The following is a 23,844-nucleotide window of genomic DNA, read 5'->3' on the forward strand; positions in this document are numbered from 1 at the left end:
CTGGGATTACAGGAATGTGCCACCACGCCCAGCTAATTTTTTGTATGTTTTTAGTAGAGACAGGGTTTCATCATGTTGGCCAGGCTGGTCTCGAACTCCTGACCTCAGGTGATCCACCCGCCTCAGTCTCCCAAAGTGCAGGCATTATAGGCATGAGACACTGTGCCCAGCCTTATCTTCATTAACTCTTATAACTTTTTTTTTTTTTTTTTTGAGACGGAGTTTTGGTCTTCTTGCCCAGGCTGGAGAGCAATGGTGCGATCTTGGCTCACTGCAACCTCTGCCTCCTGGGTTCAAGTGATCCTCCTGCCTCAGCCTCCCAAGTAGCTGGGATTACAGTCGCGTGCCACCACACCTGGCTAATTTTGTGTTTTTAGTAGAGATGGGGTTTCACCATGTTGGTTAGGCTGGTCTCGAACTCCTGATCTCAGGTAATCTGCCCCCCTCAGCCTCCCGAAAATGCTGGGATTACAAGCATGAGCCACTGTGCCCAGCCAACTCTTACAACTCTTGAAAGAAGTTCCTAACAGGTGCTCACCAAATGCATGTTGATTTGAGGAGACAATCCAGACCATGCTAGCCTCCACTATGGGAAGCTGGGCCTATCCTGTCCCTGTGCTGGTGAAGTAGGGCGTGTACATTCATCTTCTCTAGAGTTTTGTCTGTCTTACTCCTCCTGGCCCACTTTCCCCTACCGCTACCTTTTCCCCTCCAGACTGTTATGCATCTGCCATTCATCTTTCACAGTTCTTTTTTTTCTTTTTGAGATGGAGTTTCGCTCTTGTTGCCCAGGCTGGAGTGCAATGGCACGATCTCAGCTCACCGAACCCTCCGCCTCCCTGGTTCCAGCGATTCTCCTGCCTCAGCCTCCCAAGTAGCTGCAATTACAGGCATGCGCCAGCACACCCAGCTAATTTTGTATTTCTTATTTATTTATTTATTTTTTTCGGAGACAGAGTCTTGCTCTCTTGCCCAGGCTGGAGTTAGTGGCACGATCTCAGCTCACTGCATCCTCCACCTCCCTGGTTCAAGCGATTCTCTTGCCTCAGCCTCCCGAGTAGCTGGAACTAAAGGCACATGCCACCACACCCAGCTAATTTTTGTATTTTTAGTAGAGACGGGGTTTTATCATGTTGGCCAGGATGGTCTCGATCTCTTGACCTCATGATCTGCCTGCCTTGGCCTCCCAAAGTGCTGGGATTACAGGCATGAGCCACCGCATCCGGCCAATTTTTGTATTTTTAGTAGAGACAGGGCTGGTCTCGAACTCCTGACCTCAGGCAATCTGCCCGCCTCAGCCTCCCAAAGTGCTGGGATTACAGGCATGAGCCACCGTGCCTAGCCTAATTTTGTAGTTTTAGTAGAGATGGGGTTTCTCCATGTTGATCAGGCTGGTCTCAAACTCCAGACCTCAAACAATCCGCCCACCGTGGCCTCTAAAAGTATTGGGATTATGGGCGTGAGCCGCCGCGCCCGGACTCATCCTTCACAGTTCTACACAGTGGTTCCCTTCTCTGAGAAGTCTCCTCAAGACTGAGGTGGGGACTGCTACCCCAGCATTGGCATTTGTAGTAACTGCCACGTGGCAGGCAATGACCTTTATGTTTTCTCCTTAGGCAGTGAATTTTTATACATCATCTTAGTCTACTATTAAGGTGTTCTACCCCCATTTTATACACAAGGAGACTGAGGCTCAGATAGATGGTGCAACTAGCAAGCATTGGTACTTTAATTCACACCCTACTCTGACTTCCAAGGGAGTGTACTTAAGCACTACTCAAACTGACTCTCAGTGTCATACAAGTGTAGTGTTTACCAAGCTCTCTTCCACTAGGTTGCACACGTCTTGTTAAATGCTATATTGTACACTTCTAGCACATACCTGGCACACAGTAAATGCTTAGGAAATGTCTGTGAAAGGCAGTCAGGTAGGCTAGTGGGGCAGGAAATAGACCAGCACTTGCTGAACTCCGACTAGGAGTCAGGATACCTTGTGTTTGCCCTCTCTGTACCAAGACTGTAGGGAACGATAGAATTAAGTACCATAACTCTGAGACTTTTCCCACCTCAGCCCTTGCCTCAAGCGCTGACAACTCTGCCACTGTTCCCCTGCAAAAAAGGTGGCAACACTCTGCCTCCAGCCATGAGCTCCAAGCAGTCGGTAATCGGTGTTGTTGAGCGGCTCACTTCTGCCACCTGGTGGTAGTAATAAGCCTTCCTCATTCTCCAGGGCAGTGGACCCAAGGGAAGGTCTTGTCTAGAAAAGGGTGGAAGAAGCTCTTTGCACACTGCCCGTTCCCCTGAGGGTTTCGTTTTTGTGGAATCCTTTCTCATTTGCAGCACGCCTTGACATTCCTGTTTTCCGATATGCTGAATTGGATAGAGTTAAGACCCTTAAAGATCCTAAGCTCTGAAAAGATTATGGTGCACACCCCCACCATGAGGGCTTCAAGACAGAAACAATACAAAAAGCGCGGCAGCTCACGACTGTAATCCCAGCACTTTGGGAGCCCGAGGTGGGCGGATCATCTGAGGCTAAGAGTTCGAGACCAACATGGCGAAACCCCCGTCTCTACTAAAAATACAAAAAAAAAAAAAAAAAAAAAAAAAAATTAGCTGGGCATGGTGGTGCGTGCCTGTAACCCCAGCTACTCAGGAGGCTGAGGTAGCAGAATAGCTTGAACCCGGGAGGCGGAGGTTGCAGTGAGCTGAGCTGGTGCTACTGCATTCCAGCCTGGGCAACAAGAGCAAAACTCCGTCTCAAAGAAAAACAAAACAAAACAAAAAAGGGCCGGGCGGAATGGCTCACACCTGTAATCCCAGCACTTTGGGAGGCCGAGGCAGGTGCATCACGAGGTCAAGAAATCGAGACCATCCTGGCCAACATGGTGAAACCTCATCTCTACTAAAAAAAAAAAAAAAAAAAAAAATACAAAAATTAGCTGGGCGTGGTGGCGCGCGGCTGTAGTCCCAACTACTCGGGAGCTGAGGCAGGAGAATTGCTTGAACCCAGGAGGCAGAGTTTGCAGTTAGCAGAATCCCGCCACTGCACTCCAGCCTGGGCGACAGAGAGAGACTCCGTCTCAAAAAAAAAAAAGATTCAGACACCTACCCACTGCAAGCTCCGCCTCCTGGGTTCACGCCATTCTCCTGCCTCTGCCTCCCAAGTAGCTGGCACTACAGGCGCCCGCCACCACTCCCGGCTACTTTTTTTTGTATTTTTAGTAGAGACGGAGTTTCACCGTGTTAGCCAGCCAGGATGGTCTCCATCTCCTGACCTCGTGATCCACCCACCTCGGCCTCCCAAAGTGCTGGGATAACAGGCGTGAGACACTGCGCCCGGCCTCCCTACCCACCTTCTTTTTTTTTTTTTTTTTTTTGAGACGGAGTCTCACGCTGCTGCCCAGGCTGGAGTGCAGTGGCGCGATCTCGGCTCACTGCAAGCTCCGCCTCCCGGGTTTACGCCATTCTCCCGCCTCAGCCTCCCGAGTAGCTGGGACTACAGGCGCCCGCCACCGCGCCCGGCTAATTTTTTGTATTTTTAGTAGAGACGGGGTTTCACTGTGGTCTCGATCTCCTGACCTTGTGATCCGCCCGCCTCGGCCTCCCAAAGTGCTGGGATTACAGGCTTGAGCCACCGCGCCCGGCCCCTACCCACCTTCTTATCCCTCGCTCCCACCAACTCTAAGAAAACACATTTCAGGCTGGGCACCATGGCTCACACCTGTAATCCCAACACTTTGGGAGGCTGAGGCGGGTGAATCACCTGAGGTCGGGAGTTTGAGTCCAGCCTGACCAACATGGAGAAAACCTGTCTCTACTAAAAATACAAAATTAGCCAGGCGTGGTGGCACATGCCTGTAATCCCAGCCACTCAGGAGGCTGAGGTAGGAGAATTGCTCGAACTCAGGAGGTGGAGGTTGTGGTGAGCCGAGATTGTGCCATTGCACTCCAGCCTGGGCAAAAATAGCAAAACTCCGTCTCAGAAAAAAAAAAAAAGAAGAAGAAAAAGAAAACACATTTCACCTTCAAAGAAGGATCCTAAAATGGTAATCTCTATCATTTGTTGAATAGCCATCTTTTTTTTTTTTTTTTTTTTTTGAGACGGAGTCTTGTTCTGTCACCCGGGCTGGAGTGCAGTGGTCAGATCTCAGCTCACTGCAAGCTCCGCCTCCCGGGTTTACCCCATTCTCCTGCCTCAGCCTCCCGAGTAGCTGGGACTACAGGCGCCCGCCACCTCGCCCGGCTAGTTTTTTGTATTTTTTAGTAGAGACGGGGTTTCACCGTGTTAGCCAGGATGGTCTTGATCTCCTGACCTCGTGATCCGCCCGTCTCGGCCTCCCAAAGTGCTGGGATTACAGGCTTGAGCCACCGCGCCCTGCCAAGAGTAACCATCCTGACTTTTTTTTTTTTTTTTTTTTGAGACGGAGTCTCGCTCTGCCGCCCAGGCTGGAGTGCAGTGGCCGGATCTCAGCTCACTGCAAGCTCCGCCTCCCGGGTTCACGCCATTCTCCTGCCTCAGCCTCCCGAGTAGCTGGGACTACAGGCGCCGCCACCTCGCCCGGCTAGTTTTTTGTATTTTTTAAAGTAGAGACGGGGTTTCACCGTGTCAGCCAGGATGGTCTCGATCTCCTGACCTCGTGATCCGCCCGTCTCGGCCTCCCAAAGTGCTGGGATTACAGGCTTGAGCCACCGCGCCCGGCCGCCATCTTGACTTTTATCAAATGTCTTCTTAGCATCCATTGAATTGATGATGTGATTTTTCTTTTCTTTTATTTATTTATTTTTTTGGAGACAGAATCTCGCTCTGTCCCCCAGGCTGGAGTGCAATGGTGTGATCTCAGCTCACTACAACCTCTGTCTTCAGGGTTCAAGCGATTCTCCTTGAGAAGAGCAGCTGGGATTACAGGCGCCTGCCACCACGCCCGGCTATTTTTTGTATTTTTAGTAGAGATGGGGTTTTGCCATGTTGGTCGGGCTGGTCTGGAACTCCTGACCTCAGGTGATCCACCTGCCTCAGCCTCCTAAAGTGCTGGGATTACAGGCTTGAGCCACCACGCCCGATTGATTCTTCTTGCTTAACATATTAATGTGTTTTATTTATTTATTCATTTTGAGATGGAGTCTCAGTCTTGTTGCCCAGGCTGGAGTGCAGTGGTGGGATCTGGGCTCACTGCAACCTCCGCCTCCTGGGTTCAATCAATTCTGCTGCCTCAGCCTCCTGAGTAGCTGGGATTACAGGCTCTTGCCACCACGCCTGGTTAATTTTTGTAGTTTTGGTAGAGATGGGGTTTCACCATGTTGGCCAGGCTGGTCTCGAACTCCTGACCTCAAGCAATCCGCCCGCTTGGGCCTCCCAAAGTGCTGGGATCATAGGCATGAGCCACCGCGCCCGGCCTATTTTTATTTTTTAAGACAGAGTCTTGCTCTGTCACCCAGGCTGGAGTGCAGTGGTGCAATCTTGGCTTACTGCAACCTTTGCCTCCTGGGTCCGAGCGATTCTCCTGCCTCAGCCTCTTAAGTAGCTGGGACTACAGGTGTATGTTAACATGCCCGAATAATTTTTGTATTTTTAGTAGAGACAAGGTTTCGCTACGTTGGCCAGGCTGGTCTTGAACTCCTGACCTCAGGTGATCCACCCACCTTGGTCTCCTAAAGTGCTGGGATTACAGCCGTGAGCCACCATGCCTGGTCTAATGTGTTCTTTATTAACTAATTCCTGTGGTAAATCAGAAAGGGACCTAAAAGATCATGGAGACTAGTTGTTCTCAATTAGACATAGCAAAATTACTACTTCTTCTTTTTTTTTTTTTAGAGATGGCCTTCTCGGAGGTTGCAGCGAGCCAAGATTGCGCCACTGCACCCCAGCCTGGGTGATCTGCCTCAAAAAAAAAAAAAAAGTCATGTTGTGCAGGCTGGTCTAGAACTCCTGGCCTCAAGCCATCCTCATAACTCAACCTCCTGAGTAGCTGGGATTACAGGCACATGCCACTACGCCCGGCAAATTCCTTCATTTTTGAATGAGGAAATAGAGGCATTGAGAAGTAAAGTGAGTCATCTATGCCTTCAAATATGGTCCCTAGTTTTTTCTTTTCTTTCTTTCTTTTTTTTGTTTTTTGTTTTTGTTTTTTTGAGACGGAGTCTTGCTCTTGTCACCCAGGCTGGAGGCTGGAGTGCAATGTCGCGATCTCGGCTCACTTCAACCTCTGCCTCCTGAGTTCAAGTGATTGTCCTGCCTCAGGCTCCTGAGTAGCTGGGATTACAGGCACTCGCCACCAAGCCTGGCTAATTATTTTGTATTTTTAGTAGAAATGGGGTTTCAGCATGTTGGCCAGGCTGGTCTCAAACTCCTGACCTCAGGTAATCCACCTATGTTGGCTTCCCACAGTGCTGGGTTACAGGTGGGAGCCATTACGCCTGGCCCCTAGTTTTTTCCTGTATCTCTTTTCCCTAACCACACTACTAAACTCCTAAAGAGCAAGGACTGAGAGTTGTATGCAGCATTTTCTCTATAGTATTTCACCCAAGGGGCCACTCAATAAATGCCATTGACTACCAAATTGATGAATAGTCTTCTGTATTGGAGCTACAGCAAAAAGTTACAAGCTGAAAGGAAGATAGACAATGATGGTTATACCACATAAAGGACTTCTGGGCAAGGCATGGTGGGTTATGCTTGTAATCCCAGCACTTTGGGAGGCTGAGGTGGGAGGATCGCTTGAGCCCAGGAGTTCAAGACCAGCTGGAGAACATAGGGAGACCCTGTCTCTACAAAAATATAAATAAATAAATAACTTCTGGATAGTTGGAGGCAAACCATTAAACATGTGAGTAAAGATGGCTTGAGGTATTGCCTCCCCAGGTGAGCTTGGGAAAGGAAGATATACCTTCTAACGGGACTACAAAACTGAAGAAAGAACACAAGGACTTTTGGCCATCCTGATTAGCTTTGGTTCTTATGATTATATAGTCAGTCCCTCATCCCTTCATGGTAACCATGCATCCCAGATTTTCTGGAACTTTCCAGTTTCAAATATTTCCCTAAACCAGTGATATGTTCCAGGAAAGAGGAGACTATGTATCTCCATCCTCAGCTTTTCCATAGCTCTGTTCCATATTATAGCCATGCACAAATCTGTGCCCTTTCCAGCAAAAGACAAATGAGGGATGTAAAAATTAGGGTCATCAGGGCCGGGTGGTGGCTCACATCTGTAATCCCAGCACTTTGGGAGGCCGAGGTGGGTGGATAACCTAAGGTCAGGAGTTCGAGACCAGCCTGTCCAACATAGTGAAACCCCATCTCTACTAAAAACACAAAAATTAGCCTGTAGTCCCAGCTACTCGGGAGGCTGAGGCAAGAGAATTGCTTGAACCCAGGAGGTGGAGGTTGCAGTGAGCTGAGATCATGCCACTGCACTCCAACCTGGGTGACAGAGCAAGACTCCATCTAGAAAAAGGAAAATTTAGGGTCTTGTACTGGAAATGTGCTCGGATTACTGGCAGAAGATAATATGGTTGAAGAATGGGCTGAGCTGGGGGCACAATCCCTATCCTCTTCTTAATCACCAGGGCTGAGATAGAAGAGATCAGGAGGATCAGTGTTGGGGGCAATATGTCACCAGTAAGACCATAAAATCCCTAGGGTTCCTCTCTGTCCCCAGGAGTTACTCTGGTTCTCCTTCCTCCTCCAGGCTCTCAGAGCTCCCTGCAGCTGCACACATTATTCCCCTTTCTTTGTCCTTTGGCTGCCATGAGTGAGCCCACTAGACATCGTATGCATCTTCTCCAAGAATCTGGAAGCAACTAGAAAGTCCTCTGAAGGTAGCACTTGAGAAGAAGCCCCCACAGCTTTCCTCTACCCCAGTTCCCAGGATCCTGGAGAGATGGGTTAGGCAGGCCTGAGCACCATCTAGAAGTAGAATGGAATGGTGGGTGTTGTCTGGCTGGACACATTAGATGTCTCTGTCTCCTCTGTTAATTGAGGTCCTCCTGTTATCCTGTGCCAGTGTTCTTGGATTCCTAAGGTCTCCTTATCTGGCAAGGAAGGCCTAGGGTCCAAGGACACTTTAGAGGGCCAGGTAGAGAGAGAGTGTGATCATCTACGGGTGTGTTAACTTGACCTGACCTCTGTGGTTCATGTGTCCCCATGATTGCCCATGGTGTGACTGTGACATGTGGTATATGCCTGTGTCAGCCTCTGTGTGTTAGGGCAGGGGCTCCTGTGGTGTGCATATGTGTTGGGAGGGGGTGATGGTGAGAGTCTGGCTCCTTCTCCTCCTCCCCCATCCCTGCTCCCATCTGGCCTTGATCAGCCAGTCCCTGGGGAGGGAGCCGCGGTTTCGGATACAGGAAAATGTTCCAGGAAGCGGCCACTGTGCTGGGCCCTGCTCTGGCTCCCCCAGCGGAAATTGTTCCAGGAGGGAGGGAGGAAGGGAGTGTTGAGATAGGATTAAGGGAGGAGGGGGTTGGCTCTTGGCTCCCCTTTCCACAGGATAAAGCTGGATAAGTTGATAGGAAGCTCAGGTCAGCCAGGAACCTGGATGCTGCCACTGAAATCATTGAATGCAGGAAAATGGGCCAGCAAAAGAGGGTCCCCTTGACTATCTGCTTCTCTTTTTAAATAAGTTTCAGGATTGGGACGAGGGTGGCCCCTGAGGGTCCCTCTTCTGGCCTTGCTATCATGTACACAAGCTGGAGACCAGAGCACCTGGGTTTTGTCTGAAAGTAGTGTGGCTTGGTGGGGAGGTAGGGGGCATACGATTCAGCTCCCTTTTCTCCCAACTGAGGGGGCTTTGAAGCTTGGATCCAGGACTGGGAGGGCTGCCTAATTGGGATAATGGAGGTTAATGGGGCGCCTGGAGGGGGTTGCCACGCTCCTAGATCAAAGGAGCCAGCTCTTCTCAGCCACCACAGCTGGAGATCACAGCTGGAGGGGGAGGGGTAGGGACTTCGGGCCAGCCAGCAGGGGGTGCTCTGGCCCTGGAAAGCCCGTCCTCTGCGTCTCTGACCTCCTTCTTCGCTTGGAAGGGCTTTTGCCTAGAGAGTGCGTTGGGGAGCGGAGGATACGAGAATCGGGGAGCTCTGAGATCCTGACTCCTCTCTGTGTGGGTTGATGGGGAAGAGAAAGGGCATGAGAGACTGGCAGGCTGGGGTCAATGGGATGTTAGCACCGTCGGGACCTCGGGCACTGCAGGATCCGGAGGAAGAAGCTTGGATGCAGCCTCGAGAAAGCTACAACCGAAGACGCAGGACTCCAGTCCTGGGTTCGGGCGGCTGAGAAAGGACTGGGCCGGGCAGCGGGGGGCGCTGGCTGGGCGGAGGCGAAGGGGCATCCGGAGCTCCCCCGCCGCCGCCCCCTCCCCCGGGCTGGCGCTCCCTCTCGGGCTCTAATCGGCGCGGCGGCCGCAGCGGGCAGAGTCAGCGCCGCCAGTCTCCGGGACGCGACTCCCAGCAATTGTGGTCGGGACCGCAGATATGCAGCTGCCTCCTGCCCGGGCGCCTGGCCCGGCCGGCCCCGCCCGCGCCCCGCCCCCCGGCTGCCCGCCCCTCGGCCGCGCGGGGACACTGAGGCACGGGAGGGAGGCGAGATCCCCAGCGGCCCTGAGCCGGGCCTAGGCCGCGAGAGACCTCCCAGCAGCCCCGGAGCTCACGACCTGTCCTGTCCGTCTGAGGGTGCCTATCTCTCCCACAGCTGTGGCTGGGGGCTGAGACCGCCCCCATCCTGCCTCAGCTTCAACTGTGCTTCTTGCCTCACACGTCCACGTGGGGTTGGGGGTGGATGGGGGACGTTGAACAGTGCTTTGAAATCCAGAGAGGGGCGTCCTATTGAGGCTGTGCGGGGAGGAGGTAGTAATGTTGGTAGCTGAGTTCCAAGGACCCTCATTAACTGAGGCAGTGGAAAAAGGAAGGAGGGGAAAGAGTGGGCCTAGGTAGGCTTAGAACTTACAGCCGGTTCCTATGTAGGGGAGGTGATGGAATGTGGGGGGAGGGAGACATGGGTGAAAAGGGGGAAAGGAAATAGTTCAGGAGGGATTGGGGCGGAGGGCAGAGGCGGGGGTTCTTCTGGGAGACTGCAGGCCAGGTCCTCAGATACTGCCCTGGCCCTTCACTCTGTTGGCCAGATCCAGCAACTGTCAAGAGCCATTCTCAGAACTGAATAGACATACCTCTAAAATGCCTGCACGTCCTGTGTGCAAGTGCACACATCAACACATAGATCAAGGGAAGTGTCGTCTGTGACTACTCACCCCTCACATCCAATTGGACACCAAGTCCTCTCCACCTCACATCTTCAATATCACCCCTTCATTGACATTTTTTTATTTTTATTTTTTTGAGACAGTCTGGCTCTGTCGCCCAGGCTGAAGAGCAGTGGCGCGATCTCTTACTCACTGCAACCTCCGCCTCCCAGGCTCAAGCGATTCTAATGTCTCAGCCTCCCAAGTAGCTGGGATTACAGGCATGTGCCAAAAATTGGCACAGCCAATTTTGTATTTTTAAGTAGAGAAGGGGTTTCACCATATTGGCCAGGCTGGTCTGAAACTCCTGGGCTCAAGTGATCTGCCCACCTTGGCCTCTCAAAGTGCTGGTGTGAGCCACCATGCTGGCCCCCTTCATTGACTTCTGCTCATCCTCTCTGCTACTACAGGCCACACCTTCCCACACCTTGCTTGGACTGCTGCAACAGATTGTTTCCTTGCCTCCAATTTTGCCCTTCTCCCAACTGTGACAATACTGATAGACACCATTTATGGAGAAACTACTAAGTGCCAGACACTGTGCTAAGAACTCTACATGTATTATTGCTAATCCTTGTAACAACCCTGGGAGGTTACCATATTACATTGTCCCTTTCAACAGGAGAGGAATCTTAGGCCTCAAAGGTTAAATAGGTTACCCAAGCTTGCACCATTGTAAATGCCTGATTTACCCAGAACCGCCTGGCTCTAAGCCCCTATTTCATTCTCCTCTCTGAAGTCAGTTGTTTCTCTAATATACAAGTATTCTCCTATGTTGCCTTTGGATCAAGTCTAGGCCCCTTGCATAGCTGATTAGAACTTCTCCATCAGCCTGCACTCTGTGTTGCACTCACATTCAATTTTCAGCATCTCGAAAGTTGTTAATCCCTCATACCTCTGAGCCTTTGCATATACTCTTCCCCCTGCCTACAACACTCTTCCTTTTTTTCTTTTTCTGAGATGGAGTCTTGCTCTGTTGCCCAGGCTGGAGTGCAGTGGCCGGATCTCAGCTCACTGCAAGCTCCGCCTCCCAGGTTTACGCCATTCTCCTGCCTCAGCCTCCTGAGTAGCTGGGACTACAGGCGCCCGCCACCTCACCCGGCTAGTTTTTTGTATTTTTTAGTAGAGACGGGGTTTCACCGTGTTAGCCAGGATGGTCTCGATCTCCTGACCTCGTGATCCGCCCATCTCAGCCTCCAAAGTGCTTTACAGGCTTGAGCCACTGCGCCCGGCCCTTTTTTTTTTTTTTTTTTAGACAAGGTCTCATTCTGTCACCCAGGGTATGTTTTTTTGTTTTGTTTTTTGTTTTTGTATTTTTTGTAGAGACGGGGTTTTGTCATGTTGCCCAGGCTGGTCTCAAACTCCTGGACTCATGTGATCCACCCACCTCAGCCTCCCAAAGTGCTGGAACTACAGGCATGAGCCACTGCGCCGGGGCCACGCTTCCTTTTTTTACTTGATAACTCTGATTCATCCTTTAGTTTCTTTACTTAGTCATCCTTTCTTCCAGGAAGTCTTCCTTAATTCCACCCCCCGCCCAACAACTGGCTTAGGTTTACCCTTTTGTCTCCTATAACATCCAGTACTTATTTTTTATTTTTATTTATTTATTTATTTATTCATTTATTTTTGAGATGGAGTCTCGTTCTGTTGTCTAGGCTGGGGTGCAGTGGCATGATCTCGGCTCACTGCAACCCCCGCCTCCCAGGTTCAAGCAATTCTCTGCCTCAGCCTCCCAAGTAGCTGGGATTACAGGCACCCGCCACCACACCCAGCTAAGTTTTTTTGTATTTTTAGTAGAGATGGGGGTTTCACCATCTTGGCCAGGCTAGTCTCGAACTCTTGACCTCATGATCTGCCCACCTCAGGCTCCTACAGTGCTAAGATTACAGGCATGAGCCACTGCGCCCGGCTCCCCTTATTCTATCGAGGTACTTCCTACTCTTCTGTATTAGCTGCTGGTTAGTTTCTGAGGTGAAGGGATGCGTCTGTGTTGCTTGTTATCGCATGCCTAAGTCTAGCCCAGTGTGCTTGACACAAAGTAGGTGCTTTCTGAACATTTGTTGAAAGAAAGAATGTTCTTTAGGTTCATTCCACATCCCAAAAATCTGTGCTCCCACGAAGAACACAGCAGGCCAGAGAAAGCGGGGAGAGGTGTGTATTTAGGATTTTTTTTTTTTTTTTTTTTTTTAGATGGAGTCTCGCTTGTCCCCTAGGCTGGAATGCAGTGGCACGATCTCGACTCACTGCAACCTCTGCCTCCTGGGTTCAAGTGATTCTCCTACCTCACCCTCCCGAGTAGCTGGGATTACAGGCACATGCCACCACACCCAGCTAATTTTATTTTGGCCAGGCTGGTCTCGAACTTCTGACCTCAGGTGATCCACCCACCTCAGCCTCCCAAAGTGCTGGGATTACAGGTGTGAGCCACCTCACTCAGTCTGTATTTAGGATTTTGAAGGACCATCCCCTTGAGTTGCTCAGCCTCACTCCTAGGGATGATGTGATCAGAACTCCATCACCCCAAGTTCTTCTTATGAAAGACACTAGTATATTTCATGGATCAGATTCTAGGGTCATTTTTACAAAGGGTCATTTTCTAGAGATGACTAGGTTCTTACTTAATTCAATGTTGTCCCATTTTAGACACAGGCATCCAGGACAGGTCCCTTGTTTCAGAATCAGACCTCAGTCTTCCCCTTCCTTTCATTTTCCTCTTTGTCCCCTGCCATCCAGTTTCCTTCCTCCTCCTTACATGGTACTTCTGTTTCTGATTCTGATCTGCCTCTCCTAAAGCTGCTGAATTATATCAGGGCTCAATATCAATGAAGGAACCCAAGGTTCAGGGAAGAGGGGAGCCAGAGCCAGTCCCAGAAGTCCTGCCTTGTAGCCCTGGTGCTGGAAGAGGGGATGGGGAGACCTAGTAGAGAGGAAGGAAAGTTGTAGTCTGTCTGTACCTGTAAATTTGTGTACATATTTGTTGGGATGAGGAGCTGCTTTTCCAAGCTGTCCTATACAAGTTTGCCAGCCTCTTAAAAGCTTTCCTTCTACCCCGTGTCCTCAGCTTTGCCTCCTAAAATTGGATCCTCTTCCCCAAGTACGCTGAGCCTAGGGTCAGAAATGCTGGGTCAAGGCACTCAGCAGTCTCTAAATCCTGAGGCCATGAGTGGATGTTCCTTCAACCCAAGGAGCAAGCTTTCCTGGTCATCAGCCCCATTGCTCTTGGAAGACCCAACAGACTAGTAGCTGATCCTCAGGGTCTCTCATCTGTATGCCCACCATTTGTTTCCTCTTTGTCTCTCCTGTGTCTTTCTGTTTCCCTGTCTCTGGGTGCCTTCTTCTTTCCTGTCCCCTCTATGTTCTCTGTCGCTGGAGTATCCACTGGAGACAAGGGCTGGGCTGGGTGCATGGGCGGGTAGTGGCCAGACCAGGGGCCCGGGACATGAGCGCAACTTTCCAAGCTTCTCTTCCAGGCCCCTGTGGTTGGGGAGCTCCACAGAGGGAGAGATGAGTCAGCGGGGCCGCAGAGCAGCGGGGGCCTGGGTGGGGGTAGGGATGCTGGGGTTCCCCAGGGCCAGGGAGTTTGCTGGGCCATCTGCGTTTCTGAACTCTGGTGTATGTGTGTGGAGGATTGGATCAACAGTACCTAAAAGTACACTGGAGCTTCTTATACTAGTAGGAGTTGGAGGCAGCAATTTGCAGGACTGGCATTGGCCTCCATATCACCCTTATCCCCAGATCCTTATAGGGAGAGGGGTTCCCAAGTGCCCTTTAGGAGACCTCAGAGATCTCCAGAGCTGTAAAGTTGTAATGATAGCCCTGGGTGTATGTATGTGACATTTGCCACATGTGTAGATGTGTGTGTTGATGGGTGTCTGGGAGTCCATGTGGGGAGTAGTCTAGGTGGCTGTGAGTCTGTACGATGTATATATATATACTGGTGTATGCATTTTTATGATTGGGGGTTAGGGTGTCTTGGGGTAAGCATTATTTGTATATGTATATATCAGTGTCTATCAATATGGATGCCTGCATAGTACAAATGTGTATGAATTATGTGTCACCTTGTGTGTGTGCAAGTATGCAGATATGAATGTGTCCCTCATCAGGTATGTATTAGTGCATGTGTCAGTCTCTGTTTCAGTGACTCTGCTCACTATTCTCTGGTGATTCTCCCTAGGATAGTCAAACCTTCTATAACAGCAACAATGAAAAGTTGGGAGTCCCTTTGGACGAGGCTCTTAGAGACAGCCCAACCTAGAAGAGTGGTAGAGGGCGATGGTGTGGATGACGGAGATAGCATTCCTTGGGAGTAGGGGGTACAGGTCTCCCACTCTCCCCAGTTTTTTTTTTTTTTTTTTTTTTTTTTTTGAGATGGAGTTTTGGTCTTGTTGCCCAGGCTGGAGTGCAATGGCGTGATCTCAGCTCACTGCAATCTCCACTTCCTGGGTTCAAGTGATTCTACTGCCTCAGTTTCCCGAGTAGCTGGGATTACAGGAACCCGTCACCACGCTCAGCTAATTTCTGTATTTTTAGTAGAGACGGGGTTTCACCATGCTGGCCAGGCTGGTGTCAAACTCCTGACCTCAGGTGATCCACCCACCTCGGCCTCCCAAAGCGCTGGGATTACCGGCGTGAGCCACCGCACCTGGCCCCACTCTGCCCAGTTTTCATTCTGTTTTCACCCCACTGATCTTTCCAAAAAGATCTAAAATCATTTGGAGAACTGAGGCAGGTGCCAGATTCAACCCCCTCTAACCTAGAAAGCCCACCCTGATTCTCCTAGGGGAGGGCGGGAAGGGAGTGGTTCCTGCGGTTCAGCCCAGTCCTGGCATTGGGATATCAGAAAGGCATCATCCCACCCCTTCCTTCTGGGGCATCCATCCCTTGGAGCTCAGCGTCTGGGTGGCCGTGGGCGGAGGCTGAGGGGCCCCCAGGGTGGTGGGGGGTGGTGGATAGAAACCAGATGCCTAGGGGGTTTATACTGGAAGGACCAGAGCCGCAGCCTCTACCCGCCCCTGCCACATGGCGCCTCTGCCGGGGCTGCCCCACCCCCTGGGAGGCTGGGCTGAGGGAGGCCTGAGAGGGTGGAGGTAGGTCCTTGGTTAGGACTTCCAATTGCTGCCCCCAGCCCCTCAGGGCCCTGGGAAGGAAACTAGGGAGCTGGACCCAGGAACACCAGAGCCTCAGCTTGGCTGCAGGACTATTTTTTATTTTATTTATTTATTTATTTATTTATTTATTTATTTTTTGAGACGGAGTCTCGCTCTGTCACCCGGGCTGGAGTGCAGTGGCCGGATCTCAGCTCACTGCAAGCTCCGCCTCCCGGGTTCACGCCATTCTCCTGCCTCAGCCTCCCGAGTAGCTGGGACTACAGGCGCCCGCCACCTCGCCCGGCTAGCTTTTTGTATTTTTTAGTAGAGACGGGGTTTCACCGTGTTAGCCAGGATGGTCTCGATTTCCTGACCTTGTGATCCGCCCGTCTCAGCCTCCCAAAGTGCTGGGATTACAGGCTTGAGCCACCGCGCCCGGCTGCAGGACTGTTTTTTAAAAGGACATGGAGAAGTCAGAACCCAGGGGGTCCTGAGGGCAGCAACTGGGGACTTCAGGCAGCCCCTCTGCCTATCTTTGGCGCTGATCTCTGGTGAGGAACAGGCTCTGTGTCCAGAGGGTGTCCTATGTTGACACATCAGGGGCCCTGGCTCACATCTTCCTGGGACTCTGCTCCTCCTTTTTATTTCCCAAGCACTCTTAGGATCTGCCCCTTCCGGGGTAGGGTTAGGGATTAAAGCCCACACGGGGAGTGAGAAGGTGACCCTTCCTTCCAACCCCTCTCCCCAGCCCTGTCTGTCCATTCATCTTTCCATCCTTCCTCCTTTTCCCCTTCAGTCTCTTTCTTTCTTCCCTCATCTAATCTGAGTCCCAATCCCCTCCTCACCTGCTATCTCTTCTTTAGAGTCTAGACTTTCTCCTCTGCCTCAGTTTCCTGCCTGATCTAACTGGGCTTGGGCTTTTCTGCTGGTGATACAGAATTTCTCTAAAGCTTATCTTTCCCAACTTCTGAGTTCGGGGCCCCGGAAATCCATCTGGCACCTTAGTCTCAGACTCCCCCCACAAGGGGGAGACCGCGAGGTCACAGGGACACCCCACCACGGGCACTTCCTCTCAGGCAGACGGGTGGGGTGGCCCGTGTAATCAGCGGACACAATTATGTGCTATTTATACTCCATCCCCGCCCCCCCACCTGCCTGGCAACACAACACAACCACCCTCCTCCTCCTCCTCCTCCTTCTTCTCCTCCTCCTCCTCTGGACCTGGCTATGCCTCAGGCTATTTTCCCTGTCCTTCCCAAGCCATTGTCTCCCCATCTTTGTTCCTCTGGGCCTGTTTCTTTACCTTTTTAGTTTCTTTCCTGCTCTGTTTTTGTTGTTGTTGTTTTTGTTTAAAGCCACACATCTGACCTTCTGTTTTCCTCTCTCCTCTATCTTTCTTATACCTGGTGATATCTCTTCTGATTCTCTTGGACTGTTTCATTTGCTCTGTTTCTTCTTTTGCTGCCTTTTCTTTGTCTATCAGTCACCTGGTTCCCAAACCCTTCCCCTAAACCTTGGGTTCCCAGAGTTCCTTGGGGTAAATCAAATCATGGGGCTAGAATCCAGAACTCCTGGGCCCTACCCTGAAATTCGTCCCTGCCTGCTGGCGAAACTGCTGTGCAACCCTCCCTGGACCTCCATCTGCTCCTGCCACCTACCAGCTTTTTCTGTGGAGATCTGGGATAGCAAAAGGAGCAAGGAAGTAGGCACTCCGAGAAAGTGAGGGATGGTGTTGCGGAGTGAGGAGAGTGGAAATGATGGGGCTTTATTCCCCTGACAGGCAGAGCTGGGAGGGGGAGAGGTGTGTGTTAAGGAATAACCTGCAAAACAACCCCAGCAGGCTAAGCCCCCCTGTGGGAGAGCTGCCGGTTCTACCACTTAGCTGCCCAGTCCTCTCTCTCCCATAAACACCTCAGGGCCCAGGGCCCAGGTTTCAGGTAATAGACTTTTTGGGTTTCTCTTCTTAAGACCTTCCTTCTCTTATTTCCTATTTTAATGGGAAGTCAAAGTTGGGAAGTCCTTATTAAGTTATAACTTCAGCTCTTTCTGTGGAAGAGGGAATTGATGTATGGCAATGAGAAAGGGAACCCGGAGTTCCAAGGAAAGTCAGATCACTCAGGAGAACTGTCCACCAAAGGATGGAGATTAAACCCATGGCCTCTAAGAGATGGTAACTTGGTTACCCACGGATGGTAACTGACAAGGAATGATGGCTGTTAGGGCATTTCTTTTTGGGGGAAATAATCCAAAGGGGCTAGGTGTCGGCATGAATGAGTTGACCCAATGACCTTCTACCGCCACCCTCACTCCTGCCTGTCTTAAATTTTCTCTTCATCAACAAGATCCAGGTTCTGCCCCACAAAGTGAGGTGGGCCTAGGTATGACCTCCAAACAGTGAAACTGAGGCACTGGAAGACTGAGGGACCCCCAAGCCAATACCAAGCCTTTCCCAACTCTTCAACCCTTCCTCCAGGCCTTGCTCTGGAACCTACCTCAGTGACACTAAATGTTTAGGCAGCAGAAACCTCCACCTCAGAACCTTCCATCCCTCTTCACACAACATACACAAACACACAACATGCACACACACACGGGCACGTACACACACACAGGGGCACGTACACACTGCTGTCCTGACCTAGAGGCAGGTGGGTGACTGGGGAAGCAAGCCTCTGCATGGTCAGCTGGGGCGGGTGTGGTGCGTGTGCTTCTAGTGTGTCACTGTGTGCATTTGCGTGTGTCTGTGTTCATTCATGATAGTGGCTGTACCCATGTGAGTGGTACTGTGTGTACGTGTGCATGCATCACCCCTGTGTTTGGCCATGAGTGTGTATGTCAGTGCGTTCCAGTCTCTGTGTGTGAGTGTCGTCCCCAACCCCCCATCCCCCCCCTGGATCTCTAATTAGTGGTTTGGGGTTTGTTCCTTTTCCCTCCTGTTCCTTTCCTCAGCAGCGGCGGGCAGCAGCAGCCTAGGCAGCAGCAGTAGCAGAAGCAGCAGCCGCCGAGCAGCAGCAAGGACTCTGGAGTCAGAGTAGAACTGTAGGACCGGAGCCTGAGTGGGAACAGGAGTGGAGCTGGCCTGGGAGACAGCGGATCCCTTCCAGCACCTTCAAGCCACCCGTTGCCTGCACTCTCCCTGCCAGACCTCCAGAGAGGAGAGACTCGGGACAGCCAGCCCCAGGTTCCCCAGGTACATGACACTGGGGAGCTCTGGGAGGGGTGCCCACAGATGCCTATGGGACTGCTGCCACGTGTAGGACACCGGGGTCCACCATCCCTTTAACCTCTCCCCTCAGCAGCCCCCCCCCCAAGGAAGCCCTGACAACTTGCCCGTGTTGCTCTCCCCTCTTCCTGCTTCCCACCCCTTTCATGGGCGCCCCTTTTTCTCCTCTCCCTCCCTGATCCCTTCTTTGGGGAGCTCAGCAAATGGAGCAGGAAATTTGGACCCTCTGCCTCCCTCTCTCGCCCTCCTCATTGGATCTGGAGCCTTCTCCACTGGGAAAGCTGTAATTAGAGGGTGGATCCCTACAGACAGAGAGCAGCCCCCCACCCCCCACCCCCCACCCCGGTCCCTTCTAACTTTAGATCTCTTCTCTCCCATTCTCCCATTCTCCCTCCCTCTCCCTTCTCTCTCTCTCCCCGGCTCAGCTCTCTCCATCTGCCTGGCTCCTTGGGACCCGTTCCCCAGCCTCAGGATGGCGTCCTCCCTGCTTGAGGTAACTGTCCCCTCTTCTCCCCAGGAAACCAGCCACAACATTAATGGTCCTAGTCCTTGCCCACCTACCTCCTCCAACTCACATAGGTAGTAGCTCTGGTGCTTGTCAATTCCAGGGGTCCTTCTGATGCGGAGAGAGGAGTGGGGTCCAAGAAAGGGGAAGCAGAGGGCAGGAGAAAAGGGAGGGAAGAATAGGGCCAGGGTTCAGAGGGCAGTGAAAAGAGGGTGAGAGGGGATTAGGTCAGAAGACGGCATGGACCCCTACCTAAGGTCAGCTAAGCACACTGACTGTGAGGAGTGGAAAAGGGATGGAGAAAGGAGGGGGAGGGGGACGAAGGGTAGTGAGGAGAGAGAGGTAGGAAATTCATAAGCTGGCAGCAGAGATAGAAGGCAGAGAGGACTGGCTGAGTGGGCACAGAGCAGCAACTGGGTATAGCTCTTTAGGGGTCCTGTCTCCTGGGACTCATAGCCCAGGCAGGATCTTGCCTGGTTGTGTGGGGAGGGGGCTGGTGTGTGGAGGAGAGGAGGCAGGCTATGAGAGAAAGGAGGAGGCCAGCCTGTGCATGTGGGGGGGCTGACCAGGGGAACTGAGCCCAGGCCTGAGAGGGAACCAAGGAGGAGGGACGGGGTCTGAGGCCGCTTGCCCGGCTCACAAATATTTAGCTTTCAGCCAAAGACAAACTCAGCTCTATTTTGGGAGTGGGAGGCTCCAGGGCGGACTGGGCCACTTCCCCTCTGGGCTGGGACCCCAGCATCCCTTGCCTCTGGCACTGGGGACAAAGGGAATTGGGGTACTATCGGGGTCAGGGTTTGGTGTCTTGAGAAATTTCTGACTCTACCATGGCTTCTAGGAGACCCAAGGCACAGAGTTGGGAAGGGAGGGCTCACAGCCACTCAGGGCCAGACTCCTCCCTGCTTCTGGGTCTCTGACACTGTTCTTCTGTCACCATCTCTGTCCTGCTTTCTAGGTCTCTCTGCAGAAATTGAGGGCCAGAGGGCCCTCCCCGAAAGTCAGCCCCCTGCAGTAGCCTTGACTCTGCCCTATTCTTGGGTCTCACATCTCACTTCCCAGTGCCCTAGCTCAAACCCAGGGGTGCGGGGCCAAACAGGAAGCCGACTCACTCAACCTGTGGGAGAGGTGTGTGTATGAGAGATGGGGCAGGAGTCTTTTACCACCTGTGTTCATTGGCCGTAGTATAATCGTTAGGGTGCAGTTGAGTGTGCTGCGGGCTCTGAGAGAGAGAGAGAGAGAGAGTGTGTATGTGTGTGTGTAAGTTGGGCCATCTGAGTGCTGTGAGTCCAAGTGATAAATGGTGTGTGCACAAGGCTGTGAGATAGTGAGTTTGTGGCTGAGTTTGGGGGAATAGCATGCAAACCAACCAGATGGACACCATGTCCCTTGTCACACTCTGTATCCAGCCAGGGGTCTACCCGCAGATGCAATGGGTGCAGACTGTTGTCCTGCCACCTCCCCAACAGACTCTATTTTGAGCCATCGTTGAAACACTGTGGTCTTGAGGAATAAGATGCATGGAAATCCTGGGTCCACCCAGGGCAGGGACAGTGTCAGTGGGCGTGGGCATCATGCCAGTGTTGCCAACGTGGCGCTGGTGCCTTGGGAGGGACTGGCCCAGAGGCCTGCTGGAAAGACATGGGATTGGGATAGTGCATGGCGAAAGGAGAGTGTCGTGGAAGCTAGGCTTTCATGTCCCCTCATTCCTGTGAGCTAGAGATGCCTGCAACACAAAGGCACACCAGTCCCTCCTATCCCTCGACCACCTGCACCTAGTTTTTGGGTACCTGGGCCCTTAACTTCCTCCCCACCTCGCCAGGAACCTCTCTGCCTGGTATGGGTGGGCTCTCTGGCAGTGGGAAGAACGTGGGGTTCAGAGAGGGAAGCAGCTGCTGCTTGATGAGGGGCTCACCTCGGCCAAATGAGATGCAGGGAACAGGGAGGGGGAAGAAATGGTTGGGGGCCTAGGTGGGAAAGGAGAATTGGGAAGCTGGGAGAACGAAGAAACTTGGGAGAAGGCTGAGAAAGTTGAGAACTGGAAAATGGGAACCTAAGGCCAGTCAGCCCTGAGATGTCTAGTGAGCATTTCCACTAGGAGGCCAGGCTGGGCACAGCACCACGAGCTCCCTGGGAGGAGGGGTCCCCCTCCCCTGCTCCACATCTGGGTGGGAGAGTTGGGACAGCTCCTATCTTGTTCTTTTTCCAAACACTCCCACTTCAATACTTTAATTCTGTTTGTTTTGTTTTAAGGGTGGTGGGGTGGAGGTCGGGAGGGAACAACTCGAAGGTGGGACTGCTGGGCCCTGGAAAGGGAACACATTTGATCAGGTATGGGAACACATACTTAAAACTCTTAACCAGGACTCTTTCCCTGAGTTCTCAGGAGAGAACAATCAGCAGGAGAAGGAAACTGAGGCCGTGGTGAAACTTCACCACGTGCTCAGCCCGTAGCCCCCCCAGCACTGGGGTCTGGTTCCTTGCTCCCCCTTCCCTGCCTTCAAGGGCCCTCTGGGCCTCCACTCCCCAGGGCTGGGGTCTCCTGTTGGCCTGGGGCTGGCTGCCTTCTTTCACCCCTCCTTCCCTCCCCACAGCTGGGTGGGGTCCCTGGGCTTGGCTGAGGCCCCTGTGGCCGCAGTGTGAGGGCCGGGCGGGGGACGGCGTCGGCGTTTTTAAAAATAAACCGACCGCAGGGAAACCATCGGAGCCGGGCTGGGCAGAGGGAGAGGGGGCGGTCAGGGGGGAGAAGAAGGGAGGAGTGGCCTGGTCTGGGGGTTTTCTGGGGCCCAGCACCATGGTGGTTTTCTCTTAGGTAGGAAGGCTGCCTTCTTCCTTCTCCTCCACTTTTCTTTTCTCCGCTCCTTTCTTTTCGTCTCTGCTTTTCTTTGCTTTTGTAGCCCAGTCTCTTTTCCATCATCTCTCCTTCTTAGTTTGTGTCTTTTTACCTTTCTGCTCTTTTAGGTCCCTGCCTATTTCTGCCTCTTTTTTGTTGTTGTTGTTGTTTTTGAGACAGGGTCTTGCTGTGTTGTCCAGGCTGGAGTACAGTGGAGCAATCATAGCTCACTGCAGCCTCTAACTACTGAGCTCAAGTGATCTTCTCATCTCAGCCTCCTGACGAACTGGGACTACAGGCATGCACCACCAAGCCCAGCTAATTTTGAAATCTGTTATACAGATGGGGTCTCACTATGTTGCCCAGGCTGGTCTCAAACTCCTGGCCTCAAGCAACCCTCCTCCACTTGACCTCCCAAAGTGCTGGAATTATAGCTATTTCTGCCATTCAATGCCAGTTTTTCCTCTCAGGTCCTCCTTTCCCCATTGCTATGGGTCTTTTACCTCAATCACACCCTACGCAGGTTCTTTGTGCCCCATGTCTCTGGGTATCTACATCTCTCCTTTGAACTCCATGTTTCTACCTCTTCTTTCTGCTAGGATTTGAGTCCTCCCCATCAGCTGCCTTGCCATAGCTCAGCAACTGCTTGGAAGATCAGGGGTTCCTGGGAAACCCTGACTAGGAGGAACCGTGAGCGTTCACTGTGGTTAGACTGGAGAAAGCTTTTGGTGGCTCAGTTTGGGAGTCAACAGGACCTTCGAGAGAGGTAACTGCGCAGGAGGAGCAGCAGGTTTGCACTTGGGGAGCAGTGCAGGAGTGGGGACTGCACACACACCTCATGGCAACCCTAGGGCCTCAGGCCCACCTCTCAGATTGGCATCGTACACATACTACATGCTAAGAGCTACCAGGCAGGTGTGAGAACTCTGAATTCTCGAGTTCTTTTCTCAGCTTTACTGGGAAAGGATCAGGCATATCAGTTTGTGAAGAACCCAATCCTCAAAACATGTTCTTCTAGCCCTTTCATACCCATATAACTGTATAGGGGTAGATGTTGAGGGCATCTTTTTTGGTGGGATTCCCAGCAATGAATGAATGTCTATGCCAGCCAGCAATGCTGTAGGGCATTTCCTCCTTGGATGCCTTCCCCAGGGAGAGGTACCATGATTTCCTGAGAGGCGGAGATCTTGAGAGTGGTTTGGCATGGTAGCAGCAGCATGGTGGGCATTAAGAAGATACCTTTGCATTTCTTTTTTTTCTTTCTTTTTTTTTTTTTTTTGAGATGGAGTCTCGTTCTATAGCTCAGGCTGGAATGCAGTGGCGCCATCTCGGCTCACTGCAACCTCCACCTCCCAGCAATTAGTAGCCTCCTGAGTAGCTGGGATTACAGGCGCCCGCCACCACACCCGGCTAATTTTTTTTTGTATTTTTAGTAGAGATGGGGTTTCACCATCTTGGCCAGGATAATTCTGAACTCCTGACCTCGTGATCCACCCACCTCAGCTTCCCAAAGTGCTGGGATTACAGGCATGAGCCACTGCGCCTGGCCAGAAGATACCCTTGCATTTCTAAAAGACTCCCATACACTACATCCATGTCTTCCTTCATTCACGGTACTAGAAGGACTACCTGTTAGGGGATACTGAGGCATGAAGCAGTGTGGCTGTGGGCCAGTGTCTTAGTCACCCCATTCCTTGCCTTGGAAGGGCATGATGACTTTGGGCTCTTCCTGCCTCTCAAAGGGGTACCAGCTGGCACCACAAAGCAGGAGGTACTCACTGCCTGCTTGAAAGGCATTCTTGTCTCAGCCACAGTTCGGGCTTGGCGGCAGCCCTGTTCCCTCTCAATGTCCCAGTGTCTCCACCATCACTTCCTCTTGCTCCCCAGCCCGAGTCCCTGCCAAGAGATTCCTTACCAGGGACATGAGGATTGGACCTCAGGGAGACCAGACCACT

At 52.0% G+C, this 23,844-nt stretch overlaps 1 protein-coding gene across 2 annotated transcripts in view; it reads left to right on the top strand.

Annotated features, from left to right (window-relative positions):
* LOC105474276 (Sp7 transcription factor) overlaps nt 1–23,844 on the top strand; it is a 46,011-nt gene that overhangs the window by 17,904 nt on the left and 4,263 nt on the right. The window contains exons 3-4 of one of the 2 annotated variants that reach the window (XM_071071663.1): nt 18,281–18,521; nt 18,980–19,047. In XM_071071663.1, coding sequence (XP_070927764.1) covers nt 19,027–19,047 — 21 coding nt within the window. In that variant the 5' untranslated portion in view covers nt 18,281–18,521; nt 18,980–19,026. The remainder of the gene's footprint in view (nt 1–18,280; nt 18,522–18,979; nt 19,048–23,844) is intronic. The other variant, XM_071071664.1, reaches the window with a different exon arrangement.

The sequence above is a fragment of the Macaca nemestrina genome, chromosome 10, assembly GCF_043159975.1.
Source record: "Macaca nemestrina isolate mMacNem1 chromosome 10, mMacNem.hap1, whole genome shotgun sequence".
Classification (NCBI taxonomy): Eukaryota; Metazoa; Chordata; class Mammalia; order Primates; family Cercopithecidae; genus Macaca; species Macaca nemestrina.